The sequence below is a fragment of the Drosophila subobscura genome, chromosome O (genome assembly GCF_008121235.1).
Source record: "Drosophila subobscura isolate 14011-0131.10 chromosome O, UCBerk_Dsub_1.0, whole genome shotgun sequence".
Lineage (NCBI taxonomy): Eukaryota > Metazoa > Arthropoda > Insecta > Diptera > Drosophilidae > Drosophila > Drosophila subobscura.
In genome coordinates this window covers 27,476,030-27,504,021 of record NC_048533.1, presented here as the reverse complement: position 1 = coordinate 27,504,021, position 27,992 = coordinate 27,476,030, and the positions used below count along the sequence as shown (strand labels likewise).

The 27,992-nt window shown below is 45.5% G+C and overlaps 6 protein-coding genes across 8 annotated transcripts in view; 3 read left to right on the top strand and 3 right to left on the bottom strand.

Moving 5' to 3' along the window:
- LOC117897409 overlaps nt 1-6,719 on the top strand; it is a 61,266-nt gene extending 54,547 nt beyond the window's left edge. Inside the window, exons 7-12 of one of the 2 annotated variants that reach the window (XM_034806234.1) lie at nt 106-1,061; nt 1,126-1,571; nt 1,680-1,974; nt 2,035-2,204; nt 2,272-3,583; nt 3,672-6,719. In XM_034806234.1, the coding sequence (XP_034662125.1) occupies nt 106-1,061; nt 1,126-1,571; nt 1,680-1,974; nt 2,035-2,204; nt 2,272-3,583; nt 3,672-3,760 (3,268 nt within the window). In that variant the 3' untranslated portion in view covers nt 3,761-6,719. Of the gene's footprint in view, nt 1-105; nt 1,062-1,125; nt 1,572-1,679; nt 1,975-2,034; nt 2,205-2,271 lie in introns of both variants that reach the window. The other variant, XM_034806235.1, reaches the window with a different exon arrangement.
- Nucleotides 6,720-7,449: 730 nt separating this feature from the next.
- Nucleotides 7,450-16,133, bottom strand: LOC117896955. Of its 2 annotated transcripts, none has more exons than XM_034805498.1 (7): nt 15,976-16,133; nt 10,111-10,598; nt 9,831-10,045; nt 9,230-9,767; nt 8,523-9,178; nt 8,318-8,464; nt 7,450-8,262 (listed from the first exon to the last, which is right to left on the bottom strand). In XM_034805498.1, exons 2-7 carry the CDS (start codon nt 10,497-10,499, stop codon nt 8,144-8,146), a joined length of 2,064 nt encoding a protein of 687 aa, XP_034661389.1. In that variant the 5' UTR covers nt 10,500-10,598; nt 15,976-16,133; the 3' UTR covers nt 7,450-8,143. The 2 variants fall into 2 exon arrangements, with proteins under 2 accessions (XP_034661389.1, XP_034661390.1); XM_034805499.1 differs by lacking the exon at nt 15,976-16,133 and adding an exon at nt 11,643-11,784.
- Nucleotides 16,134-16,652: 519 nt separating this feature from the next.
- Nucleotides 16,653-18,986, bottom strand: LOC117896025 (transmembrane protein 26). The gene is made up of 7 exons (XM_034804033.1): nt 18,721-18,986; nt 17,816-18,367; nt 17,597-17,748; nt 17,339-17,537; nt 17,214-17,282; nt 16,941-17,156; nt 16,653-16,878 (listed from the first exon to the last, which is right to left on the bottom strand). Exons 1-7 carry the CDS (start codon nt 18,912-18,914, stop codon nt 16,653-16,655), a joined length of 1,608 nt encoding a protein of 535 aa, XP_034659924.1. The 5' UTR covers nt 18,915-18,986.
- Nucleotides 18,987-20,277: 1,291 nt separating this feature from the next.
- LOC117897972 (ribosomal RNA processing protein 36 homolog) lies at nt 20,278-21,265 on the top strand. Its single transcript, XM_034807083.1, has 3 exons — nt 20,278-20,433; nt 20,489-21,026; nt 21,083-21,265. Exons 1-3 carry the CDS (start codon nt 20,365-20,367, stop codon nt 21,211-21,213), a joined length of 738 nt encoding a protein of 245 aa, XP_034662974.1. The 5' UTR covers nt 20,278-20,364; the 3' UTR covers nt 21,214-21,265.
- LOC117897973 (39S ribosomal protein L11, mitochondrial) lies at nt 21,206-22,055 on the bottom strand. The gene is made up of 3 exons (XM_034807084.1): nt 21,855-22,055; nt 21,509-21,793; nt 21,206-21,446 (listed from the first exon to the last, which is right to left on the bottom strand). The coding sequence occupies exons 1-3, from the start codon at nt 21,987-21,989 to the stop codon at nt 21,276-21,278; spliced, it is 591 nt and encodes a 196-aa protein (XP_034662975.1). The 5' UTR covers nt 21,990-22,055; the 3' UTR covers nt 21,206-21,275.
- A 1,093-nt stretch (nt 22,056-23,148) lies between these two features.
- LOC117896953 lies at nt 23,149-26,280 on the top strand. The gene is made up of 4 exons (XM_034805497.1): nt 23,149-23,473; nt 25,032-25,174; nt 25,488-25,626; nt 25,719-26,280. Exons 1-4 carry the CDS (start codon nt 23,232-23,234, stop codon nt 25,948-25,950), a joined length of 756 nt encoding a protein of 251 aa, XP_034661388.1. The 5' UTR covers nt 23,149-23,231; the 3' UTR covers nt 25,951-26,280.
- The last annotated feature ends 1,712 nt before the right edge of the window (nt 26,281-27,992 follow it).

The following is a 27,992-nucleotide window of genomic DNA, read 5'->3' as shown; positions in this document are numbered from 1 at the left end:
ATTTAGATGCGCCCGAGCGCCTGCTGTAATTGTGGGGGTCCATTGTCCATTGTCCATGTCAATTATCGCCGTGCAACTAAATATTATACATTATCCGTTTCACAGATGCTTGGCCCACAACCCGTACGCGAGCAAGGCCCACCGCCAGTTTGTGTGGCTGTTGCGCGTGGAGCCGAATGGGGAGCGAGAGACGGCCGTGTCGGAGGCCCAGCTGCTGCCTGCATTCCAGAATGGCACCGTGTATGTGGCTGCGGGCGGATCCGTGCTGCTGCAGTGCCATGCGGTGGCCGACTTTGTGCCCATCGAGTGGTGGCTGAAGTATCCAAACAACACGCTGCTGAAGATGAGCAACAACAGTGTGGCGCTGGCCATCTCGAATGCCAGTGTGTCGCGCCACGAGGGCTACTACAGCTGCATCACGCCCCTGGAGACGCAGACGTTCCATGTGATTGTAACGACTCCGCCGCGCATTGTGGCCAGCCTGCCCGTGGAGCTGGTCTTCATAAGCCTGTCGAAGACGCTGAGCTGCCGCGCCGAGGGCCATCCGAGGCCGAGCATCACCTGGTACCACAACGGCGTGCAGCTGAACAGTTCCTACACGCGTTACATCAGCGGCAATGAGCTGCACATCCACTCATTCGATCCAGAGGAGGAGGGCCTCTACCAGTGCATGGCGAGCAATGTGGCCGGCGAGGACTCGGCCACGGGCGAGATGCGATTCAAGAGACAGCTGGAGCAGGGCAATCCGTTGCAGAACATCCGCTGCTATCCGCACAGCTTCCACACCATCAACATCACCTTCGACAGCAGCACCCTGGAGTCCATGTTCGTGGTGTACATTGTGCGCAGCAATCCGCACAGTTGGACCTCCTTTGCCCCCATGAAACTTAATCATACCTCGTTTGTGGTCATCTCCACGAACCTGCCGGTCTATCGGCCATTTGCACTCATCACACGGTTCCTCTATCCCACCTCCGAGGTGCGCTCGGGCACGGCAGTGCCACAGCAAATGATTGTCAGTTCGTTGCGCAGTACACCAGTCACATGCTGCACTCAGGGCTGTAAGTGTATCCCGGCTAATGCGTGCCTCGTGGATTGTCTCTAATTTTACTTACTTTTCCACAGTAATGCTGCGGCCCATTGGATTGGGCAATGACACGTTTGTGAAGTGGTCACAGGCGGAGTTGGACAACAAGAAGTACTTCATTCTGCAGTTCTCCATCAATCACACGCATCCGCATCCCAGCCAGCTGCTGAATGGACCGCTCCATGGCACACTGTCCCCCGTTGAGGAGAAAGTGGACGAAGTGCGCCGCCATTTGACCATCATTCAGCCGTTGAATCAGTCGGCCGCTGCCACTGTGCTGCGCAATGCAGAGCACGAGGTGCTGGACAACGAGGTGGATGATCTCACGCTGGAGATGGAGGAGGATATCTTCAGTCTGGTGGTGGATGCCAGTGTGACGGGCATGCTGCTGCAGCGTTTCGTGCGCATCAAGATGCGAGTGCTGATCATCACCAGCGAGAATGAGTTCCTCGGCCAGGACTTTCGCTATGTCCAGTGGAAGATTGTGAGTAGACTGTACTGTAGGAAGAAGCAACACCAGCATCTGTAGAGAGAGGATTTCCACTGCTACCCGACACCATACTAAAGTCTTGACTCTGTCTCCCCCCTGCAGATAGAGAATGGCACGTCGGAGCAGTCCAATATGCCATTTCGTTTGACCACCATGGAGTCGCGTGCGCTGGCCTTCAAGTTTCTGGACAGCCTGAACGAGACGTGTGTGTACGAGTGCCATTTGGTGAAGCCAATGCATAATACCAATCAGGAGTCCAAGTGCCAGGAGCGCACCATATTCAACTCTGTGCTGCTGGTCAGCGGTCTCAGTGCCAACGAGCGATACAATTTCCACTTCTACAACTGCAAGACGCGCATCTTCTATGGCGAAATAGATGTTCGCACACTGCCAGATCGTAAGACAATTGACTTCATCTTGTACCGCTCATACATCACGCTTATCCTTTATCCAACAGCTCCTGGCACCATCAGCAACTCAAGGCTGATTAAGCAGAATGGTCTGAAGCTGATTTGGGAACCGCCAGTGAACCCCAATGGACGGGTGCATCACTATAACATCATCTGGACCCTGGACAGTGTCATGCATGAGGCTAATGTGCTCGAGTGCAGTGTCTGCTCGTATAAGGTACGTGCTGCAAGTCACCGAATGGCATTTTCTGACGCCTTTGCTTTCCATTTGTTTTCCTTTGCAGTTTCCCAATGTCTCGGTGTCGGATAAAATTCATGTGGCTGTCCGCGTGGTGGGCGAGACTGGCGTGGGGGCGCCCATGTATTTCGACATGGCCAGCAACAGTCACAATTTGCTGGAGGAGGACCGCGCCTCATCCCGTTCGGAGGTGTACAGTGGCATTGCCATCGGTTCGCTACTGTCCATCGCCTGCGTCTTTATCTTTGCGCTATTCATCATCCTACAGCAGCGGAGGTTCAAGGCGCGAGTGCAGGGTCCCACGCACCTGACCACGCCCACGGACATTAATTTCGGGAATCTGAGCAGCGCCTCTGGCATGCCTGGGGATAGCGCGGGCGGCCTCAGTGGCGGCACCCTGCAGCAGGACTGCCACGAGATGCAGACGCTTATTCCCCGCTCGCGCTACCACATCGAACTGCTGCCGGAGCACACGCTGGAGTATCAGACCAGCACGGCACACGCTGCCGCCGTCCACCTGCCCAATGGCAATGGCACTGTCCAGATCGTCTCGCGACGCCCCGACCACGAGGGGCACTCAGAGTTGAGCATTGCCGGCGTGCACAACCTGTCGCAGCTGCCGCTGTGCGGAGGCGGATCGCCGGAGCGCAAAACCGTGCAGGATGCCATGCTGCAGGAGGCCAAGGCCTTTTACATTCCCTACCGCCACACGCCGCCCAATGCCGTGGCTCTGGGGTCAGCTGGTGGCTCCAATGCCAGCCACAAACAATGTTCCTCGACCAACGGCGAGGGGGGTGTCGGCGGCGGCTGCTTGGAAGTGGCTGTGCCGCCCAACTCGCTGCCGCTGGTGGCCACAGTGACCGGGCTGGGTGGCGGCAACGGCAGCAGTGCACGACGCAGCGGCAGCCTCAGCAGCAGCAGTGCCAGCAGCAGCAGCAACGGCAGCAGCAAAAAGCAATTCCACACGAACTTTGTGCGGCATTCAAATTCCAACGATGGCATCTGTCTGCTGGCCGAGGAGGAGGCAGCCGCCACACTGACACCCACCTCGGAGCACGAGTATGCTGCCGTCTGTCTCACCAATGGTTTCAAGTTACCCGCCGACATGACCAAACAGGCGAGGTCAACCGCCGCCAATGCCTCCAAATACAGCAGTAGCAGCAGCAGCAACAGTAACAGTAACAGCAACAGCAACAATAACAACAGCAGCAGCAACAGTCAGAAGAAGCCGGCTGCCGGCCAGCCAAAGGATCGCCAGCGAGGCAATGGCAATCCGATCTCGTACAGCCACAATGCATCCATAGTTCCTGCCAATGGGCCACACACGTCGGCCGTTGACAACACTGCCACAGCCACAGGTCAAGTGGCAAGTGGTAAACAGCCCTGGCCGGCGGCGCAAGTGGTCCACCGCCGGGCACAGGTTGATCCCAATGGGTGAGGCAGCAGCCACAGCCACAGGGCAGCAGCCCAGCCAAGCCAAGCAAAAGTATTTTTATGAAGCTACAAGAGAGAGGAGAGAGGAGGAGAGTATGTAAACCACATTCACAGCTCGAAACATTCCAAAACACGTTGAAGGATGAAGGATGAGGATGGATCCACTAGATTGTATGGTGATGATAGGCATTTATAAGAAATACATTTTATAAATGTAGATAATTAATACTAAACTGAAACTGGAACTATGGGAGAAATGATTCGAATAAGGATGATATTTATAAACACACACACACACACACACACACACAACACATATACATACATAAATACATACATATTATGTACGCTACATTTTAAGCTATTCGTAAATAGGTTTTTATATCGCGACGATTTTTTTTAACTATATTTTTATCGTATTTTGTACTTGTTTAGTTTTTGTTTGTTTTTTTTTCGTTAATTGAGGCTAATTTCTATTACATGTAACGTCTTTAAACGTAGACACATACAATACCAATACAATACATAATTTATTGTTGCTGTCGGAGCATACGAAACGAACATGCATAAACATGTTTATGTTTATGCATGACAATATTTGTCACTTGTAATTACGTACTACATTTTACAATCTATACTCGTATCCGGACTGCCGCAAAGATTCAATTACTACACCAACACACACACATATTTATAGTACATACAACAAGCCAAACAGAAACCACACATATTGCAATAGCCCACTCTTACACACACACACACAGCCACCCACTCAAACCACACTCAACCACAATAGTCACAAGTGTTCACATCGATTCACCGATTTAAAACGTAATTTAATCCATATTTTTGTGCGAGTATTTGCATTCGTACACGTATTTGTATTCTTATTTGATACATGCACCGACCCCCCAGTTTTTTAACAACTAAATATTTAATTTCCGCATTTTTTACTGCTGAATTTTGTTTGTTTTTGTTTTTATACAACCGATATATCAAATGTACCTGATTATATTCATTTTGCATTCTTGTTTCTGTGCTCTCACTCGCTATCACACTCCATAACACACACAAACACATGCCCCACTGGAAACAGATTCCAGTTATATAAGAACATAAATACCATATAGAACCACACACAGAATCCATAGCATTTTGCAACCCTATTGTATTTGTATATTCGATTCAGCAACCGTACCTCGTTTGTACAAAAAAAAACTAAACCTGTAGCTACGCCAAAACATACAGCAAACACCCACATTCATCCATACATACTCCTTACCCATATACCATACCCACAAGCATACATAAAAACATATGTATCCATGATATTATTTTTGATAAGCATAGAAAAAGTTAAAGTAGTAGCCCCGCAATGACGACGAGTATTTAGCCAGGATATAAAAGTGTATTTTGTGAATTGTTGTTCAGTGTGAAATGAGAAACAAAAAAGATTGTTACGAAATGCAAAACACAAACACACACACATACACAAACATAAACAAATACTTTACAACTAAACATTCCACAGATAATGCACCACACAGACAACATAAACACAGAGAACAACAAACTCTAACAACAAATAGAGAGAAATTTTAAATAATGAAAATATGAAAATATATATACACACACACACTCTAACAGAAATACACATGTATATGCTATATGATTCGATGTGAACGAAAAAGAAAATGTGTTTGATAACTGTAACTGTAACTGTATACGTATTTAGAGTCTAAGTGCAATACCAACACAAAATACATAAATAACTAGAAGATCCCTGAGGCAAGAAAACCAACCAGCAACTATAAACAATAGTACCTTTCCATATAAACCAGCAATGAGCCAGAGGTGCTCAGACCCGAACAACATTCAGTTGGGGGTCATGCATAGACCATTTACCATTTACCATCTACCATTTATCCAACAATAACAATCTCATTTGTGTTCATACCGAATAAAGCCACACAGACTCTGCATTTCCAAGACACTGATCGATGTTATAGATGTATAGCCGCATAAGTTTAAAAACCGTTTACAAGGTATTTCCAGTGTTCCATTTAGCAAAGAACTTTAAATTACATATATACAAGAATAAAAGGCATTTAAAGAAACAAACAAAAAGAAATTAAGTGAAAAGAAAAAATATTCCGCAAAAGAAAAACTCAAAATTCCTAGAACGGAGAAAAATACGAAGAGAACATTTTAAACGTTACAAAAATTAAGCATACGACAAGAAAAATTAACTAATACTATTATACATATGCAGCAAAAAGGCAACATGAGAAAAAATGTATGTACTAAAAAATATATAATTAGGCATAAGAGATCCATATGTATGTACTATTACGTGTTTGGAAAAGAAATGAGGAAGAGGAAGGAACGTTTAGGAAGACGAAGGAGAAAATTAAGTAATATAGCTGCGATTGTGATCGCCGTGTAAGTGGATGTGATAAATGTTTAAATTATTTAAGCGCAAAAAAACAATAAACAGATAAAGAAATTAATGATTAGGAAGACGGAGAAATGCGTATTGCGACTTTTGCAACGGTTTTTGGCCCATGGAAACCAAATCGAAACCATTAACTAAAAGTCCACTAAAATTATAAGGCGAAACCATGATTATGTTCGAATCTTTGGCAAAGCTGCTGCTCCTAGCACACTCTCTACTAAGTCTACATATATATATTACATGTATATGTACAAAAAACGATATATGCATACATATATTATTATATTATTTTATTTTTGTATTTTTAGTTTGCATTTAAGCCCGCATTTTGTATACCTCATTAGTAGAGTGGCAAGCTACTAAATTTTGTAAACGTATTTAGGCTTGGTTTTCCTTATTTTTGAACAAACAAAAAGTATGTTTGAACTATCCACAACATAACTGAAAGCAAAACGGAACGAAACAAAACAAAAACTAATGTATTTTTTATGCAATTTATATGCATTGTATATGCAGGCGAAATTAATTATTTGTAGCACCTAAGCTGCCAACGGTTCGTGTTAAAGTTTTCGATGCAAGTTAATTGGCAATTACCAAACAAACCAGCAAAGCAACCAACCAACTAACCAACCAACCAGCCAGAAGCAAAACAAGCCACAGCAATGGCATATTGGCACGGCTAAAGAGTCTAAAGGAAATGTGAAACGAAGCTCGATGTTTGTTTAGAGAATACAGATGATGATGATATGATGGCAGAGCAGAACACAAGAAATGAAGCAACCTTAACTATTGGAAAAATATACTAAAAACTAAGTTATGATGGAAAAAACATACAAAATTGGTGTTTTATTTATTTGTGAGAAATAATGGGAAATGTCATCGTGAACGGGGAATGTTTTTATAATCATAAACTGAATTGAAAATGGAGCAGCTGGTGTAGGAAAACGAAACAGTTTTTCTCTTCAAAATGGGAAATATTTTCATATATTTTTTTTTTTCCTTTTTTAATGTGATAAAGAAAGGGTCGCGAATAAATGCTTAAAATTTTCATGTAATTCACGTGATGAATCGTGTGGCATATTTTTGGGAGACTATCTACATACACACTGCTGTAGAATACATGTAAAATGTACACTTACATATATATACATATGTTTGGGCATGCCAGATACTCTTGTGTTTGAGGTTCGTTGACATCTGAGTGATGAATGCAATCTGAGATATGAACGCTTAAATATCTGGACGTGGAGTGCGTGGAATTATGAAGCCCAAGCAATCGACCCCTTTAAATTCCAGCATTTATTTATTGTATCAAATATGATCTTCGTTTATTGGTTTTATTAGTATTCACTCTTATCAAATAGGTATAAAACATCGATTGGTTTAGTAATCTGGAAATTCACATATACATTCATTCATAAATTAAATTTTTGTAGTCGTTGGTAACGTTTTACAGCGGTGTAGGATTTAGCTTGTAGAAGATATACGTAGATAGACATTTAAAGTACTAGCGATATCTAAATGTACATATTCTATATACATATTACATATATATAAATGGTACAATATCAATAATGTATTCACGGGGGGGATCGAGTGAAAATCACAACAAAGTGCCACAAGATGATCACAATCGATCACAAAAATTGCAAACATAATTATCATTGATGCCCAAATGGCATGGCTTAAGCGTGTCTCTCTACCTGTTTCTGATATGGGACCTAAACTAGAAACAACAAAACGTGTATAACTAACTTGAGCTATGGATAAGCGAATTACGTGTGTAAAATTAGTGAAAATATTCAATATATAGTAGATGCTATGCACTATTAAAAACAAAAGCGACGCTCTAACACGAAGAAGCGTGCCCCGGACACACGGTCCGTGATCCGGGCCATCACATTTAGGTACGCGTAATTCTTGTGGCATCCTCACAGTTGGCCATCTTATTCACATATCGATTACAACAATATCAGGTCCTCGCACAATAATTTATGTATTTCCCTTTCAGGTGACTGACAGGCTCAGCTCAGCACACCTTCTCAATCATTTTCACCAGTTCTTTGTACAATATACAATCGCGTCCACGGGGCTTGCATATCTCGCGGTGATCCAGCCGTATGCCGCAGACATCACCGAACCCGGGATCTGTGGATAATGAAATATGAAATAATATTTAGAGATTGTTGTGTGAAAGACTCACCTGCCGAGTCCACGCCCACAATGCGTAGGTAAAGCACCGACATGAGCGTCAGAGCCGTCTCCACAAAACTAAACACCTCGATCTTCAGATGACCCAGATGATATAGTCCAGCAAACCGCCGATGCAGGTCCAAGAGATACTTGTTATCTGTTGGAAAAGATGAGTTTAATTCCACTCTTAATTAAAAAATCATTGATTTCCTTACTTTTCTCAATCTCCAGAAGCTCAACGGAGCGGGAGAGCAGTGGCGCTTTGATGCTCGCCAAATGGGAGCCACGATGCGGCACAGAATAGAAAAAGCAACCGCGTGCCGAGCGCCAGAGTGGTGTCATGGCGGGACGCCCGGACTCCCAGGCATCCACTATCAGCTGCTTGATGAACAGTCCGCCCTTCGAGTGGCCCACGTAGATGATGGGATGGCCGTGTCCCACGCGATGCTGCATGAGCAGATCGGCCATTTCCCGTGAGCGCTGGAACAAGTTGGAGCGCGGCTCTTTTCTCTTCCACAGCGGACGCCACAGGTACGGGTCGGTGGTGTAGTTTATGGCAATGACCCGCACTCCAGGACAGTCCAGCGGCAACCAGTCGCCGGGCCAGCACTTGGAGTAGTTTGGATCGTCGGGCGAGGGCTTGTTCTTTCTGCTGGACTTGCGCGACGCAGCACTGGAGGAAACTGGTGGCCGCTGGTTGGATTCCTCGCTGTTTTCAGCGTTTTCGTTGACATTTCCATTGAGCATGGACTCGAGCTCGCCCGCTCGGATGCGACTGTTGTCCTGCATCCTCAGGCGGAAGGTCGGAAAACTGTACTCGATGCCCTCGCAGATTTGTATGTCCTCGGGGTCACCGCACACGTAGGCATAGCTAAAGAGCAGACGTTAATTACTGATTAAAAACCAAAGGGGTTATGCTTACTCTTCGGTATCATCGCTATCGGAAGCATTAAAATTGAACTCCTCTGGCGGCATTTCCACTGGCTGCTGCAGTCGCACCCTCCCTCGAACTGGCGCATCATCGGGGGTGTCCATCAAGCGGTTGAGGGAGGTAAATTTGGCTCTCTTCTCCCTGGGCGCTGGATGAATGGCTGCACTGCGGGAATGGCGAGGTCGCTTGGGCGGTCGCACTGGAGGACGCGGCGGACGCTCAAACTCCACCGGTTTGCGATCGTTCTGCCAGAGTCCCTGCTTCCAGGTGTTCACCAGCGATCCGTGCAGACCATGGATCAGTACAATATCGGCTCGTATCGGTTCCCCGGGTGGCGGCTCGGCCAGTATGTTGATGGTGCAACAGCTGGGCGCATCCGAGCGTACGCCAAAGATTGGCGGACCCTGCATTGGACTGCAGGGTGTACAGGGTGTGCTGGGCGCAGTTAAAGTGTCGGGAAGACTCTCCAAGCCATCCTGCGATTTGCGCATTTTCAACAGCTTGAGCAGCGGTCCCAACCGATTCGAAACTGTGGGGAGAAACCAAGAGATTGTTAATCTAAGCCAGAGCTTAAGGGGGTGGAAACACTTACCCTGCACTGAGGACAAGTTCATGGAAATTGTATTGGCGGCAAATGCCACCAAATGGGTCAGGGCCTGCCTGCTGGAGGCCAGGTTCTGCAGCACTCGGAGCACACGAACATCGCGAATGCCCTGAATGCCACGGGCCACACCATTCGCCAGTGGCAGCACCAGACGCACCAGTATGCCAAATACCACTCGCATGCTGCCCCCATTGTTGCTGTCCCTAATTAGCCATTAGATGGGATTATTATGGGTTATGCAATCCATCGATTCTCAGGTGTAACTCACCCTTCCATTAGGGCACCTGCGCTACTCGATCGCACCAGATCGCTGACCACCTGCTCCTCCTCCTGGCGATCGATTTCCAACTCGTTCGCACCATCATTTGTACTTTCGTTCTCCGGAACGGTCGACGATTGTGAGTCATCGACAGCCCCCTTCGGCTCCTCTCCTCCGATTCTCATCATGGCAATGTCACAGACGTAATGCTCATCGATTTCCTGCAACGGTGAGCAGTCTGTTCCCTTATCGCTAGGGCTTCTGTCTCTGTTTCCGTTTCTGCTGTTTCTGAGTTTTTCTATCTCCACTCCGACTGCAGTATCATGTTCTCTGAGAGGTTTAGCGTTCCCGTTGCTGTCGTACGATTCAATAGCTGACGCAGATCCTCTGGCAAACATTGCCAAAATGCTGCTGACAATGGCCAAAGTCCGATGCTGTGGACTGGCTGTGGGCCAATTAGTTAGAGCTCAATCAGCATTTTGCAGGCAGCACACAAGCTGTAAGTTAAATGTAAAATGTACTTTTAATCATATGCGTTTCTACAATGAACTGCTTGGGGGACATGGATGCCGCTCATCAATGCCACTGTAGAGGGGTGGGTGCAACACTATTCTAAAACAATCTGGTCAAGGTCAGTGGCCTCTTCCACTCAAATCTCTCTCTCTCTCTCTCTCTCTCTCTCGCGCTCTTCAAACGAATAGCCAGACTATAAATAAACAAACACTTGAGGGTTGGCAGTGCAGCAGTAAACAAATAATACGACACGTGGGACCACTGACAGAATTTGTATTCCAACCCGATAAGATCTCGCTTCTGTTTTGGATTTCAACAAATAAATAAATTCTGTAAAATTAGAGTTATGTTTGCTGATCTGATACTAAATGAAAGTAATACTTATGTCAGTTTTCACATATGTACATCGACAAGACTTGTCTCTTCCGTCCATCACCTAATGACGGTCACAAAATGTTACTGGCAACCGCAAAGCAGAGATATTTATAACGAACGCTTGGATAACTTGGTTACACCCCCCACTATGTGGATCCAATTAGATGATGTCAAATATGCCGCATAATGTTAGTCGGTGACGTGCTGTTGTAATGCCCTTGAGGCTTCTTGTGGTGGCACTCGACAAAAGGTTCAAGTTGAGGGTCGTGGCGGATCGAAGGAGAGAGAAAAGCAAAAGAACAGAGAAGGAGGCCGGAAAGCTCGTTGTTGCATGTAGGAAAACAGCGGGAAAACATTCCCATCGCTTTGTGTTTGCGGCTGTGTGGCTATTTATAGCGAAACAAATGCGGCAATATGCTGCAAACGCCTTTGCATTTTTCAATAAGTATATGCAAGCCCCCAGCGACAGGCTACTGGCCAGCCAACCCCGATCACAGTGCCAGTTTCCAGTTGCCAGTTCCCAGTGGGAAAAATCACACCCACAATAAGCACTCTGATAATAATACTACGTGCACATTATTATGAAATCTCACAACTTGACAACGCTCGCACTCTCCTCAACCCAGATAGTAGATAGTTGGAGCTCAACTTACACTTGATTTCCTCCAACGAACACAACACACACACTCGAGGCAAAGGCAGGCACCCGCGGCAGTGGCTGTGGCAATCCGCTCGCCAGGAAAATCAAAGCAATACTGCAGCGGCACCTTGGCGCAGCCCAGAGCGATGCCGATGCCGATGACGATGCCGCTCCGCTGCCACTGCCACTGACGATTCCGTTGTCGAGGCCTGGCTGTGGTTGTCCACCCCTAGAGGAGAGGGAGAGCGGCTCGAGTGCTGTTTCAGTGGTTGAATTGATACAACAACTTTTGCCCAGTGACTTGTTGGAATCAAGTGGCTGGCGGCGGCTGCAGCAGCTGTGCGTCAAAGCCGGTCAATTGTCGGGCCTGGTCTAATAGCTGGCAGAACGGCAAATGGAAGACAACTGAAAAAGTTCAATTCATTTGGCACATCGCTTATCGTTCATTGTTTCATTAAGTGTGACTGTTGGGCACATTCAATGGAAATGTTTGTGTCGCCTGGCTAATTGAATGCCGTTAAAGTATCTTTTTCCTCTGTGCTGCCTGGCTGCCTGGCCACAGACTTTCTTAATCTAGTGCCAAGCACTGATAGTCGTCGCCCCTATCGGATGATACTCTGTTATGGATTAGCCTAACAAATTGATTTTATGGAAATTCTTGGAATTAATTGCATGCAGATATGGTACAAAGGGCAGCCACTCTTATCTAGGTAGAACTTTCCTTTCCTCCTATCCTCCTTTCCCTCCCCACACACACACACATTGCAAATATTTGCCAGCTCGTATTTTTATTTGCCGTCTTACCCAATTGCTTGGGGGTTGTGAACTCTTTTGATTGACAGCACTTAGTATGCCTGATGCCCGGTATAAAATGCAAATGCAAATGCACAGATAAACTCACTCAAGTGCGCTGCCCATTGTTATGCGAGGAGGGGCACTAGTGCACAATGGAACCTCTCTCTAGTATACGATCGTGTGGGTATGTGTTGCATTGCCACGGCGCAGAATGCAGACGGGAATTGAATTGTGCATAAAATGTATGCAAGAGTGAGCGACGGAACAGCGATGAGTAGCTGTTCTATACGAGTACTAGCTGCTAGCTTGTGTGCTGCTTGGGTGTCTTATCTAATTTCAATCGCAAAGAATCGCAAATTTGATTGTGTAACATGCAGAGTCCACCGTTCATAAGCATCGCTGGCAGCAAGGTTAGCTAGCCAGTCTTTGTCATGCTTGTGCGCCAAGCCGAGTATCGCTCAATTGGCCAACAGGTCTTGTATGCAAAAGCCGCACTGTGGTCGTTGCAGGGGGATTGATTACTCATGCACCCCGTGGACTTTGCCCAGCAGTCCAGCCGCTACGCTGTTTTTATCGGTAATCCCAAATGCATAAGCTCCATCTGTGCTGCTTGTCGCTTATCAGGAAAACGTTGCGCACCCCACACAAAGAGCATTTTCGTAATATCTGTCTTTGTGGGCTGTTTATCGCTCACCGTCTGCTGTCTTCGACTGAAATCTGGACATAATTGCTGGCCAACAAGGTGCCAAAACAGTCGCACATTTGTTGGCTGGAAATAGTCTATTATTCAGCATTTTAATCGAGTTGCGTTGGCAACCAGCCAGACTGGGGGGAGGAGCGTCATCTCAGTGTCTGTCCAGTGCCAGCATAGTCGCACACGCAAGGGGCTCGAAATGCTAATTAAAGTTAGACACTCGCATGCTGCAGCCACGTGAAATGTAAGCGGGAATGTGAATCAAGTGACGGAGATTGCATGGTCAAATGGACCAGTAATTCACCTGTTTTGTCCTCACTATTGTTGTGCAAAGTGTGCAATAAACTGGAACAAACATCACAATACAAACAAATCAGGGAACATCACTAATGTGCGCTGACGATGACACAATGCCTCAATCCCAGCACACACTTAAAAATGGATAGATACTCGTATGGGCACATGCGCCACTTCCCCCCATCAGGTCTGCCTCGTTCCGATTGATTAACTGGCCATCGAAAAAAATGTATTCTTCAGGTTCAAGAACTATTTTCACCGATAAGATAAGCATTTTAAGCATATTTTATTCAACAATACAACACAATCCATTCTGGTGAATGTACTTGAAAAAGCAAGCAGCAAAATCAGACTAAAGAAAAAGTTAATGCATTGAAATTAACTCAAAAACAGATGTCGCATACGGAACGAAAAAGGTCGGAAGCAAGGAAACTGTGCCCTTAAATACTACAATTTATTTCAGCCAGCCCATTTATGGGTGACTGACAGATAAGCAATGCACTAGAGGAAGGTCGTTTCCTGAGTAGGTCAACAGTAGATGCACTCTCCGGACATTGAAAGAGAGTGGAAGGGCACTTCGGCTGACTGTAACCCATAAATCATACAAGTTCCAAGATATCAAGCCTCATTTGTTCTTTTTGTATATCAACAAACTGAATGGATTTAGTGGAAATGGCTGATAAACAACTTTAATTATCCATTCCCCTGTTTGTTTGTTTGAGCAGTCATCTATTTTTGTAAACAAATAATATATCCCACAACTACACAACAACAACTTAGCAACACACTCACACCCGTACATCATTTTAACATTGGAGAATACAATTTCCATATACTTAAGTTGTCTGACAACAAAACCGAAAACAAGTTATGCGCAAAGCGAATGGAAATTAATTTCGATTATGTATATTCTGTGTCTGCAAAGGCATAGATCAGGCCATACTGAACGACTACGCAATGTTCTCGGGGGCCTGCTGCCATGAGGAACCACTACAGCCCTGACCCCCACAACTCAAAGACAACACCAAGAATCACCTTGAAGGACAGGTTGCTCGCTGGCCTGGCCGATTGTATAATTAGTTTTGTGTTGTGTGGTGCTGGCAACAGATTCTCCGTGTTAATTGGAATGTTTTCCCAGATGGGTATGCATTGCAGAGTAATTACCAGCCGGTATGTACTCGGGGAATGCGAATCATGGACGGGAGGGCTGTAGGATAAGCTGTTATGGACAGTTCCAATTACACGTTCGGGCAGGAGTGGGCAGCAGGGATTATGAGATTGCTTATGCCACCTCCCATCCATCAGCAGCTGTGCCCGGGCAACCTTTGGACTCCCGTGGAAAACATGCAACCGAAACACGAATCGTATACACAGAAGCATAGCCAACAGATGAGCTGCCACCGCTCAAGCTTTTCCACTGTGGCTTCCACTAGTTTTTACGTGTTTTCCCTCTCTATAAAACCGGCAAAAAACGATAAGAGAGCCGCAACAGCAGCAGCAGCAGAGTTTGCTCTAAAGTTTCCTCCAAAGAGCGTGAGCGAAAACAAAAGCTGTTTGTTGTAGTTGCTGCTTTCATGGGTGTTGGTGCTGCTGTTGTTGTTGTTGTTGTTGCGAGGCGTAACGAAACCGAAACCAAAACAACACGTGCAAGGTGGAGTGGGGTGAAGTTGGAAGTTGACTCTGGTCGTGGACGCTTAAAACGCCTTAACCTTCAGCACGCGTGCTCAGCACAGGTAAGGGGCCACCAGGCGGCAGAAGAAATGAAACGACAAAACGAATGGAATACATATTTGTGGACTGGCCGAGAAGGAGCCTCATCATTTTTGAACTTAAAGGCCAGGAACGTGTTTGGCGTTCGTGATTCTGCCTCCCTCACACACCACCACAATGTGGGGCAGTTGAATAGGACGCGGGAGTGGCTTCGCTTGGCTTAGCTTGCCTGTCCGCCCCATTTATAGACATCATCAGCATTGCCGGTCTCTTTGTGATGATGATTCGCATTGTGTGGAAGCGGTCCCCCCCAATCATTTGTCAGGGGATGACACTCGTGTGTGTGGGTGTGTTTTGTAAGGGAGTCCATCATCGGAGCATTTGTCAGGCCAACTAACAAGTATTAATTGAATTATTCAAAACTTGTCATTGGATTGGACAAATGAAGAAGGAGCACTCACACCTGCCCGCCTCATTATTATCGTTTAATTTTTAATCGGATCCCAAGCGGCTCGACAACTGCTTCACGAATAAATAATACGAATTTTTGGGTGGATTTTTTGTTAGTACGATTTTGGGGTGGTATTTCCGAATACAGATGTTGTTCTGGTTCTTGTTGCTGGGGCACGTGTGGGTATGAGATGGCGAGATGGATGGTCTGACGCTGCCCCAGGGTGGAATTTATCGAAAGTTCTTCTTCAAGTCTTTTCGCAGCGTTCGTTCTCAGACCATATTCTTAATAGGCATAGGCACAATACATATACATATGTATATGTATAATTATGTATACACACACTAAGATCCAACAAAGCACGCTGGCACACACACACACAGTCACTGTTCAACTTACACATCAGAGAGGAGAGACACTAAAAACAACTCGAGCGCGCGCGGGCTTTGCGTTTCAAAGGGTAAGAGAGAGAGAGAGAGAAGAAAAAATCTCGCGGCCCGCAGCGCTTGGACGCTCGGCAGCAACTATTCCGTCGTTACAGCAACACAGCAAGCAATATCTCCCCACCGACACAGTTATCTGTATGTCAACAAAAAAGTTTAGCGTTGTTGTCTGGCAGCTGTTCGTTTCGCGTTGCTAAGCTTTTCGCATATACATATAGATATTCAGAAAGAGAGAGAGAGAGAGAACAAGAGAGTACAAGACTGACATTACAGAAAGCTTAAAGAGCTTTGGCAGCAGCGGCAGTTTAGTTAGGTATACGATTAGTCATGTGCTCAGCTTTTGCATTGAAGTGAGAATCAGAGAGAGTACCGTTACAAAGAGAGTACCAGCTGCAGGAGCTGCCAACTTATTGGACTGCAACCCGCACTTTATTTCAAATTCAAAACGGATACAGTTGATACATATCAAAATATATGTTTTTTTCGACAAATTGTCCACCCACCGTCTTATGGGTGGTCATACAAAATAGTTGCGCTCCTGGAGCGGAGCGCTGCAGCCATGCAACAATGGGGCTGGCTGCCACAAAAAATTGCTTCTCTAACGCTTGAACGTTAGTGCCAAAAATATCAACCTCACGATGAGGACGATGAGGAGGAGCTCTCCGAGCTGCTTTCAGAGGAGCTGCTGTCGCTGCTACTAACTCCGCCCCGCTGCTTGCGCCTACGGGCCTTGGCCTTCTTCTCGTCGATCACCTCGTAGCTGGGCAGCGTCGAGTTGCTGGAGTCGGAGCTGCTGCTGCTACTGCCACTGCTGCTGCTGCTCGACTCCTCAATGACTGCCTCGATCTTGCGGGCTTTCCTGTTGGAGTTCAGTGCAAATGAGTGAATCGATCACTGGGCAGGACAACAGTTATTACCTACTTCTTATCGTTTTTATCGGCGTTCTTGGCCCGCTTCAGCTTCTTGGCATTGGCCAGGTCACAGTCGCTGGGCGAGCTGCTGCAGATGCGCTTCGACTTCTTGCCCTTTTTGTCCTTGCCGCGTCGCGGTTCCTTCTCGGTGCCGCTGGCCTTGGTGGAATACAAATTCTGTGAGCTGGCCGTGGAGTAGCCAGTGTCCTTGCGCTTGCGCTTTTTTCTGTGATTAAAGTTTGGTTTTTAACTGCATTTGTGGCGTACAAATTTATACACTTACTTGTCCTTTTTGTCCTTTTTCTTTTTGCTATAGCTGGCCTCCTGTATGGCATAGTCTTTATCCTTGGCCCTAAACGGAAAAGATTTTATAGCCGATTTCCCTTCCACTCTTGGGGATTTGCTCACTTTTTAATTTTCTTTTTAACATCGCCGCCACGCTCATTGGATATCATGTAAATGCTGTTCTGGTCCGCATCCTGCACGCGACGTCGCGACTGGAACTGCCGCGATTTGGCCATTCGACTCTCCCGACGAGTCTTCCAGAACTCAGCGTTGACGACATACAGCCGATACAGCTGCAGAATAATCACCAGTGAGTTTTTACCTAAAACAAGAGAGAGTCAGTGAAATATCCTCCATTGGGCAGAAGATTTAAGTTCTTACACGTGAAGAAGACATTCATGTAGTTGATAATTTTATACTGGAAGATGATTAGCAGGCGAAAGGTAAGGAATGGAGCATCCTGCAGTATAACATTGAGCACAATGCCCCACACATCGATGCCACAGCAGCAGTTTTGACAGCAGTCCGTGTGACTATCAAAAAAGGAAATGGAAATTATATTTGGTATAAAATAAATGCTGATAATAATTCCGCACTTACTCCTCTTTCTGGTGTGAGCCACTGCCTCGGGGTCGCCTGCCACGCGTGGCCGACAGCACAATTGTAAACTGCATGAGACTCCAGGACCAAATGCCCAGCGTTAGGTAGACCAGAAAGCCAATGCGTGCTATGGAGTCATCCTTGTAGGAGTCGAAAAACTCTATGATGTCAGCCGCTGTGCCAATATAAACCAGCAGCAGCTGACTCAGCTGATCCCTTGTGAGGTCACCCTTGGGCAGCAGCCAGCGGCCAACGATCAGGATGAGCATGAGAAACTGCTCGATGAGTGTCGTCCAGGTGTCCGCAGTGATGACGGGCAGCTTGATGCCAGCATCGTCCAGTAGATCCGTCACAGGATCCATGCCGCTGCTGTTGCTGCTGCCGCTGGGGCTGCCACCGATAAGGCTGCTGCTAAAGTTGCTCGAACTCGTGGCATTTGAGTTGCTTGTGGAGGCATTGATTATCTGCAGTCGTCGCTCAATCTTGTCCAGCTCCAATAGCCAAATGGCCGGCACAATGCTGCTCAGATATAGGAAGACCGAGGGGCAGAACCTAGACACAAAGGAGAGAGAGAGCGTTCAAAGAGGAATTGCAAAAACAAACAATGGTGCCCGAGTCCACGAGTGATGCGTCGAAAGGTAAACATCACCCAATGACACCCCCGTTCGCACACGGCATTCCATTAAAGTTTTTACTATTACGACAAAAGGAGGGGATGGCTCGGATAGGTTGGGTTGGTCAGCCTGAGGCCAGTCGCCACATTAAACACATGATTTCACTTTTAATTGAAAATCAAAACTCAAAGATGACGTCAGCGACAGACAGCCCGTTTGTTGTTTACATTGGCAGGAGACGGAGGTAGCAAGGTGTCTGCCAGGAGGAGGATCTGTGGGTGTTTCGCTTACCACCGCCACTCCTGCGTCTTCTTGATCATGATGGTAAATATGCCCTCGAGCAGCAGCAGCAGCAGTGGCCCGCATAGTGTCCAATAGATAATGTCATTCTTGAACGTCGTCACCCGCCAAATGGCCAGCAGACTGTGTGCACTGAAGATGATCCTCGTGAGTATTGCCTTGATCGTGGATATTATCTTGGCCATGATTGCCTCAATGACATAATCCTCTGGCTGTCAGCATCGAGTGTCTGTCACTCCACTTGTGTGTCTGTGCTCCTGCGATGGAACCAAATCAAAACCCAACTGCACAGGGCGAAAAGCCAAATGAAACTAAAATGTGGAGCAGCGGAGACCGCTGGCCAAAACGCTTTCATTAGATGTTTAAACGCTTTTTAAGAAATTAAGGACACCGCAGCGAATGGCGCGTAATTGGTGAATGGACGTGGACCCAGTCCCCGTGTGTTTACAGTCTGCCTTAGCCGAAGCGTCTTCGTCATAGCCAGGAGCGTCTCGAAAGGCAAAACGAACCTCGTGGCTGACTGCCAAACAGTTTGAAACGCTCCTGGTAATGGACACCCCCAAAGGAAATCGAACCCATGCGTGTTACACTTATGTGTACCTAGAAATCACACGACCGTTAAATGGTTCAGCTGACTTTTCAGTTAGCCAAGCCAAGCCCTACGCGGCATGGCTGGAAAGACCAGGTCTGGCCACAAATGCAATGCAAACAAATCGCGGGAGTGAAAAGGCGCCCAGCCTTGGCCATCAAAACGTGATAATGTAGCTGCATGGAAAGTTATAGTCATCATAAAACCATACCCCCCACCGCTCAGGGGTGTTCTTGATGTTTACCTTTATGTGGACAAAGTTAGGTCAATGTTTTTAGCGCACGTGAAGTCATTGAACAGTGAAAATAACGACAATGGCGGGGGGTCGATAGAGGATTGCCCGTGCAGTATGACCAACCTGTTGATTAGAGAGCATAAATTGTACAAGTAAGTACGCAATTGTCGAGTATTAGGGCTATAAATTAACCGATTCTTAGATTTGGCTGGACACAACAGAAAAAAAGCCATTTGAGCATGATGATTCTTGATATATCAGTAGATAAAACCCTAATATATTAATTGATTTGACAATTTGGAAATTATATGATAAATCAACAATCAGAATGTGTTAAAGCTCTCATATTCGACCATTCCTTCGATCCTAGATCCTAGCTATTTTGATTTTGCAAGTCACAAAACTCAAATTTAAATTCAAATTTTGCTGTATTTTATGTGCAGTGCTGGGCAACGTGTGCTCTCTTTCTCTCCTTTCCGTAGGACATTTTCTATTATGTTTTATGCAGATTTATTTTGTAATGACAACCCAATAAAAGTAAGTCATAAAAACTAGCCAATCTTGTGGAGAATCGGCTGATGAATCAAATAAAATGATCGGTTTATAGCTGAGAGTCCTAACTAGCTGACAATATTAATCAGAATATCAAAATCGAGGAAAATGATTTAGAAGAGAAGGTATATTCGGTATATTTTTGAGGGTCTGCGGTATATTTATCGATAAAACCACTGCCAGCTGTGCCCATCAAAACCACAACACGTGAAAAATTTTGTAAATTTTGTAAATAAATAAATATTTGAGAGCTATTTCGATGGATCTGTCTTCTAGTGAGTCCGCGCCAGACTCGGAGCCCGAGGAAGTCAGTGAAGATGAAAGCCAGGTGAAGCAAAAGAGATGCGATTGTGCTGCTTAAGCTAAATGATATTTCATTTCAGTCTGCCATTCGGGAAGATCTTAAGGGAATGTCCTTCGAGGAGATTATGCAGCTGAAGGAGCAGCTGGGCGCCAAGGTCTACAAGGAGGCAGTGCTAGGGAGTAAAAGCGCCCCGGCAAAGAAACAAAAAACCAAAACGGACCTCAAGCGTCTCAACAAAAATCGCCCGCGGGAAATGAGCTCCAGGAAACAGGTGCCCTTCCTGGGCGCTGAGCACCGCGTGGAGCGCAAAAAAGAGGTTGAACTGCGGGATCCACGATTCGATGAAAAGTCGGGGGACTACAACATTGAAACCTTCAAGAAAAACTACAAGTTTGTGACGAATATACGTGACAAGGAAGTTGGCCAATTGAAGAAGCAACTGGACGAAGTGGCGGATACCGAGGAGAAGCAGAAAATCAAGCACACCATGCAGAGGCTCATCAACAAGAATGTGGAGGACAAGCGGTGGCACATCAAGCAGCAAACCCTGAAAAAGGAGCGTGACAACATCCAAAAGTCACACAACGAAGGACAGCAGCCTCACTATCTCACCAAGAGTAAGTTCCAGTAGATTGTTTTTAAACAGAATCCTTAACATATTGTTCTTTTACAGAGGAACGTCGTGCCAAGGAGCTGGTGGCCCAGTTCGAACTGCTGAAGAGCACAGGAAAGCTGAACAAGCATTTGGAGAAGAGGCGCAAGAAGAATGCTGCCAAGGACAGAAAGCGGATTGGTCTAGATTAGAGTTTCTTTAGGTATAAATGTATATTAACGATTAAACAGTTTTCATATTGAACACCTCCGAACTAGCCCGTGCGCAGCATCTTTGCCTCTCGCTTCTCCTGCAGCTCACGTCGCTGCTGCTCCACAATGATCTTGCGCTCCTCCAGAAACTCCCCGTAGGTCGCTGGATCCAAATCGCGTACCACCTTAATGCCACAGGTTCGTGCAATGCTGATGAGCATCTCGCACATTTGCTGAAAGTGTTCAAATGAACTTTTAGTTTCAATAAATGATTTTCCGCGCTAGTCGTGCTCACCTGCATAGACAGGAGGGCATTGGGCGGATCTTGAATCTTAATGGCCGCAATTTCGTATAAATGCTTCAGGGTAATCATGCCGGCTACTTCCTTTCCAGGCGTCATTGTGCCACGCTGTATGCCCGCCGCCTGCTTTAGAAAGAAAGTCGCAGGCGGATGGTGTATGGCCAGGTCGTAGCTGCGATCGCTGTTTACGGATATGCGGCAGGGCAGGGGCACGCCCTCAATCATTTCGGCTGTTTTCGTGTTGAAGTCCTTGCAAAATGCGGCTATGTTGATGGCACGCTGTGAATGTTAAATGTCTTTACCATCAAGTGTGTTTTTTCTTGAGTAGCGTAGCACTAACCTGACCCAGCATGGGTCCCAGTGGCGGACCCGCTGCCGCCATGCCGGCGGGTATGTTGGTCTTCAGTTTGCTTGTATGCGTTACCCGCTCCACTGTCTTCTTCAGGGACTTCAATTTACCGGCTGCTTTGGACATTTTAATTGATTTATTTCGTTAAAATAAGGCCGGTCGGTCGTGTGTTATGAAACGGGGGTGGCCGCGGACTTATCGATAAAATATACTGCATGACCCTCAGAAATATACCGTATTAAGCCTTTTCATTTTCATGATATACTAGAAGTATTTCTTGAATTTGTTCACAGTATTTTTATGTCTTCCATTATTTTTCCCGCCGCCTATAAATTTTAAAAAGTCAATACTTATTTCACGCACAATTAAGATGGAGTTCTCCGGAGACCTACAATCTATCGAACAAATACTCATACTGATCCTTAAATACTCCTTTTTGATCTCACAATCTCATGTTAGAACCATTAAAACTAAAAACAGAATATTTAAAATGTCCAAAAATATCTAAAATATGTAAATGGCGCCCAGCCATCCACATTTACATTCGTACATGTGTACATAATTTTGTACACATGTACATATGTACATACATACATACATATGTGTGTATGTAATTTCATTTAAATTAATTTTCAACCTATGTACATACATACATATGTACATATTTAGTGGCTTATTTTCATATTGGCCACAAACGAGTTAATAAAGATTTCTTGGGAAATCATTTGATCAAGGAAAACAATTTCTTGGAACCAGTCTGTTGTGAGATGGAGTTGGAAGAAAGACGGAAATTCGGTGATGTTCAAGACTTCTGCATCTGCATGTTTATGGCTTGATGGAGGCAGATTTCATTGGAGCCAGAACAAGACACTGAAATTAAATGTAGGTAATTAACCCGACACCAGTGCGGTTAGGAAAGCTTACTTGTGCCCCCAGCTGGAATTTCAGACAGAAAGAATTCCAGTTAGGATAGCTGGAGACAAAGACATTCAATCTTTCGATGGCAATCTCGTCGACAAGTGTACATACTTGCCCTAGTCACAGAAAGTTACAAAATAATTTAAGCATATTCCTTTTCCAAGAGCTGTTCTCTGTCTGTGTGTCTTTCTGTCTGGCTGAGAGGAAGAAGTCGCCTGCCTTTGTAACGTAAACAAAAGAGGAAACACGTGCTGGGTCTGGCGCATGCGCCACCTAACATCCAGTTAACAGCAGGACTTACAGAGAATCCAGCTTGGAGTCCTTTTAAAGATGATTTGTGTGGCTTTCCGGCACAGTTCGCTGTTAGCATTCGTTCGGTTGACTTGCCCGAGAGCTCAAGAGGTCCCGTCAATTATTATCCTTTATCGTGGCAACAAGTGTCACTTGAAGATGTGCGTAAACAACTCCTGTGTGTTCGTAATTGTTGGGCTGGCAATCATACTGATTGGGATTGCGGTGCCCGGACTTGGCCGAAATGAAACAAGACCGACGGCGGCCACTCTGAGGGAGGATTGCGGCAGCACGCAGAGAATGGTGGATGAGTGCTTCAAGGACTTGCCGCCACATCTGATGGAGTTCCTGCAGAACACCAAAATCGTCATCAGCAAGAGAGACATCATGACAAAGTGCAAGTAAGCAATCAGCCTCTCGCCGTCGGACAACAGCTCCCAGAAGTTCATGGGAATTATGAGTGTGAGGAATTAAGAGTGGGCTCCGCATCAGGAAATATGCATTCACGGATTATTGATTGTCTCACTCAAGCTGCTCTCGCCACCCGGTGCAATATTTAATTTATTCTTATTTGACCTGGTCCAGAGGGTGTCGAAAGCACTCTACAGGGCTTACCTTATTTCACGGACAAGAAACAATGCGAGAGGGTCGCTTCGAGGACGAACGTGGGCTGATTAATTGCTTTAACATCAAGTTCCCAAACGAATCAATTAATTCGGGAATTTGGAAATTATTAACGAATATTTTTTTCTGGTGATTAAGTGATACGGATAAGAAAGGACTCATACTTAAAGCGACATTTAATTAAATCATTTAATTAATTGTTCAATTAATTGCTTGCATAATCAATCAGACATGGTTGTGCCTCCTGACTTTGATAGGCGCCTGGGTCTGGGAAGCTGTTGCCTAAGTTTAATGTGCAACACAAGAATGCTAGATTTGGCAATATTGCCTCCCAAAGCTACAATAATTTCATACACATATCGCTTAATGGAGCAATTTCTGCAACAAACGGATAACAATTACCATGCCCACTGGGGAATCTCTTTTATACAACTTTTCTCTTATCTCCTGGGTCGTCCCTTCTGTTCGATGACACAGTTTTTGCATCCCAATCTGATCCAATCACACAGCGCACAATGGGCATCCTTGTAGTTGATTGGCGTAAACAGGAAAACTGTCAGTCACACTCAAGCCGGCCAGCAGTCGGCGGTTCGAATGCCAGATTTGTGGATTGATTGGTGCCCAACGCTTTCTGAGGATTTTCATGCAAAAATACGAAAATCACTTCGTTTGGATGGGAGACTTTTTCGATGGAAATGTTAAAGAGGGAACGAAGAGTATCTTCATACAAATTCCTCTGAAGTTCGTAAAGAAAACAAAAGTTTTAATGTTTAACAGGAGGCAACACTTCCCTCGAAATAGGATAGCATAGACTTGCTGCTAGTTTATGAGCACGAAACAGGGAGGCCATTTCCTTGCTAAAAGATTTCCTACACTCGAAGGCGAATCATCTTCTCAGCGCGCAGGGGGTCCGCAGGGCCACTAGTGTATATGTACGTATCCCGCCGTTTTCCTCTTATTTATGTATCCCTTTATATTTACTTCTAAAATTGGTTAAATTTGATTTGATACAGTCAGCGAAAGTGTTGGCATTTCATGAACCGTATCAAGTTCCTGCCAAATATCAATAAAGCAGCTGGGGACAATTTTCAGGATTGTTTGAAGCTGTTGGCTTCCTTGTTAAGTTTATTATTTACGAAATGTGTCGGTATCGAAGCGAATACTTTGCTGACTTCCCTTTGTGTGGGAGTAGTACCTGGCAACAGTTGTATTTGGGCACCGCACTGGAACGATTGTGAGCGATTTTTCGTGTTCTCTGGGGCTCCACCACAATACCTCAAAGCTTACTCAATTATTACATTGAAATGGGACTACATACATGTGTTTGTTTTGCAGCATATTCAATCGTGGCATGCAATGCTTCGATGCCTACTCGAAGCGGTGCCTGAACGACCGTAAGCTGGAAACCTTTAAGAACAATGTGGAGGGAGCCCGTCGATTTTTCTATAAATTTTGCGGCGACGTGGATTTTCAGCGAGGTAAGATATACACACAAGAGAAGCGACGTGTGACAACCTTTGACGGCAACTAATTCAATTTGGCAAGCTTTGACTCAACTAGACATTAGCACACCCGCGGCGCAGATACCCAACAGTGAGGTAGACACACAGAAAGCCAAGCATGTATCCCGTGACTCACACTGAGAATATACTCACAAAGAACCCAAATAGATTATCCCGCTAAGACCGGAACAAAGCTCGAACAAAGGACTCCCAACTTGACAGAACTTTAAGTGTCCGGTAACATTATCTAGGCACTCAATTACGAGCATGTGTTGCTTGGCTTTTGCAGATTACCTGAGGCACAAGGACTGCTTCGCCTACATCCAATTGGATTGGGTCAGCTGCACATCCGAATTCGAGAGCATCCTCAGTGAGGAAGTGCACGATGGGACGCGAAATGCGAGCGAAAAATTCATGGAGTTCTGTTGGTAAGTGTCGACTCCTCGATATTGCGAATCGAGTGCTAATGGCCATTTGTCGTGGGGAAAACTCAATACTCAATAATTGGCATCTCTTTCAGTGCCCGCTACGCCTACGAGAACTGCATCTACAACAGCGCGAGGTACAAGTGCTACAAGAACTCGGCGGAGTTTGCCCGGGAAACGGCAAAAATGCTGTCCGACGAGAAGCACTTCAGGAACTGCGCCATTCTCGAGAATATCTGCGGACAAGCCTCACATCTGGCCCGCCAATGGCTGGGCACGCAGTTGACCCTGCTCCTGATTCTGTTTGTGGTGCGACTCCTGCCTTAAATCAAAGTCCAACGAATGAATGTGGGTGGGTGCTATTGGTGGGTGGGTTTGTGGGGATGTGGTTGTGGATATGCATGCGGTCTGGACCTGTGGTGGTTTGAGATTGAGTTTTAATATTTTGGTTGTCCTTCGGTTGTCCAAATGAAAATGCCAAGCATTTTGTTCCTCCCTACCTCTCATTTCTCTCTCTGTCTCGATGGGGTCATGTGTGGCGTATTTTTGGATATGGTTGGGTGGGTGGGTTACGGGGTCGGAAAGCGGCACTGGTTTGTCTTTAGTCTGCTAAGCTACATTAAATGTATATTTCAAATAAATTTATCATTCACGATGTTCAACTACTCTTGTTCCTCCGACTTTACACAGAACGCCGAGCATCGAGTGATGCATGAAATCCTGAATGGAAATAAATTCTACCAAGCATTCCATACTTTGTTGACCTCCCCTTGGATCAGTGGAAGCTGAATATAAAATATTTTTACAGGTGTTCGAGCAACGAGATTTCCAAGGAATTGGTTCTCCCTTTCTCCGTGGTGCATAGTGGCAGAAAAAAGTATACTTTTGTTAAGCCAAGAGACTTCTGCATGGAATTTAAAACTGATTTAAAACAAGTTCGAAGTAGATCCCAGTCATACAGTAGAAACCAGATCAGATTTCCATCAAAACATGAATGGAAATTGTGCGAACAAATAACCAGTACGGTACCGAGCCAAATACCTTAAATAGTTTGCCTTTGTTTCCGAATTTCAGTAGCTGTCTTCGGTGCATATTACATTTTTGCAGCGGCCAACAACGAAGTACTAATAAGCTTTATTCAATGCACAAGTCGAGCGAGCAATCTAAAATTATACCGCACGTGTCTCGTTGGCAACCTTTCAACCATTTGCTAACTATATTAGTGACTTTTTTTTCAACTGTAGTCAGAGCACACGCGAGGTCATCGGCTCCAGCTGTTGCTCCCAGATGACAAGTTTAATTGCATTTGCCCTCAAAGGTATGCACCAACGACAGCCACGCTGTAAGTGAAACTACATCCCCCAAACGTCCAGACTACTGGCAGAAATGGTAGTATGAAAACTCCCGAACTAAACACAACATTTAATCAGAACACAAGCCACTACAGCGCATATGAGGGAAGCAGCGGATGCTGCATAAAGTTACCAAAGAATAATATTTTCCCATCGCGGTCAAGAGTTGCTCATGTGGCACTCAGGGGTTCCCTCCCACGCTGGATGCTACCTGTGTACATTGTTGCAGCTCACTGGTCCAGGTTAATGTTCCTCGCTGGCTCCTGCAACATGAAAATTGAACGCTAATGGCTCCACCAGGCACTAAACTCCATTACCGAGAATGTCACTGTAGCTAAGTACTTGTTCTGGCAAACTTTGACATTGAGTTGGAGCACGAGCTCCACAAGGTAAGCGAAATGGCAAACAAAAACAAAATGAAATTAGCTGGAAAAACGCAGTTTTCTTTTCAGCATAAACGAGCATCAACTTATTTGATAGAAATCGTTGAGCTGAGTAATATTTTTCCAACCTCGATTAACCTTGTCTTTGAAATGCATTCAAGTAGCAATTTTATACCGCAGCCAAGCCAAGAAAAGTTTCGAAAAAAAAGGCAGGCTGTCATTTGCAAGAGATTCGCGTGGAAGTAGCCAAAGAAATGCCTCGGATGGCCGTAAAAAATTGACTACCTTTGATAATTATATATTTGTTGTTGTTGTTATTCTGGAAATTGTTTTTTATTTATATAATTTTTGTCAACTTATTTAATTTGAGAATCCAAACCTTAAGTGCTGTATATAAATTGCGCTGATCAACAAGTAAGCAATAAGCATTTCATGGCTTATGCACTTCTCTGTATACAAATAAAGAATGCTATCATCGTCTTTAAATTGCTTCTGTGTGCATGGGTTGGGGTTGAGCGCTCGAATGGTTCTAAATCGAACTTTTAATTGAGTCAATTAAGTGGTGGGGGTTATGCACAAAGGTTGCTGGGGTCTTGGCTGATGGAAATTCAATGCGCTGCATGTTTAACAAGGA

Bases quoted from the DNA above. Each gene is read 5' to 3' on its own strand.
- LOC117896025 (XM_034804033.1), bottom strand. From the start codon at position 18,914: ATGGCCAAGATAATATCCACGATCAAGGCAATACTCACGAGGATCATC. The intron at 17,538-17,596 runs GTAAGAACTTAA...CTCTTGTTTTAG, and splicing joins CATGAATGTCTTCTTCACGT to GTAAAAACTCACTGGTGATT. The intron at 17,283-17,338 runs GTGAGCAAATCC...TTTTCCGTTTAG, and splicing joins GTTAAAAAGAAAATTAAAAA to GGCCAAGGATAAAGACTATG.
- LOC117896955 (XM_034805498.1), bottom strand. From the start codon at position 10,499: ATGTTTGCCAGAGGATCTGCGTCAGCTATTGAATCGTACGACAGCAAC. The intron at 9,768-9,830 runs GTAAGTGTTTCC...TTCTCCCCACAG, and splicing joins GAACTTGTCCTCAGTGCAGG to TTTCGAATCGGTTGGGACCG. The intron at 8,263-8,317 runs GTGAGTCTTTCA...CATTATCCACAG, and splicing joins TGTGGGCGTGGACTCGGCAG to ATCCCGGGTTCGGTGATGTC.
- LOC117897973 (XM_034807084.1), bottom strand. From the start codon at position 21,989: ATGTCCAAAGCAGCCGGTAAATTGAAGTCCCTGAAGAAGACAGTGGAG. The intron at 21,794-21,854 runs GTTAGTGCTACG...TAACATTCACAG, and splicing joins TGGGACCCATGCTGGGTCAG to CGTGCCATCAACATAGCCGC. The intron at 21,447-21,508 runs GTGAGCACGACT...GAACACTTTCAG, and splicing joins ATGCCCTCCTGTCTATGCAG to CAAATGTGCGAGATGCTCAT.
- LOC117896953 (XM_034805497.1), top strand. From the start codon at position 23,232: ATGTGCGTAAACAACTCCTGTGTGTTCGTAATTGTTGGGCTGGCAATC. The intron at 25,175-25,487 runs GTAAGATATACA...TGGCTTTTGCAG, and splicing joins CGACGTGGATTTTCAGCGAG to ATTACCTGAGGCACAAGGAC. The intron at 25,627-25,718 runs GTAAGTGTCGAC...CATCTCTTTCAG, and splicing joins AAATTCATGGAGTTCTGTTG to TGCCCGCTACGCCTACGAGA.
- LOC117897972 (XM_034807083.1), top strand. From the start codon at position 20,365: ATGGATCTGTCTTCTAGTGAGTCCGCGCCAGACTCGGAGCCCGAGGAA. The intron at 20,434-20,488 runs GTGAAGCAAAAG...ATTTCATTTCAG, and splicing joins TCAGTGAAGATGAAAGCCAG to TCTGCCATTCGGGAAGATCT. The intron at 21,027-21,082 runs GTAAGTTCCAGT...GTTCTTTTACAG, and splicing joins GCCTCACTATCTCACCAAGA to AGGAACGTCGTGCCAAGGAG.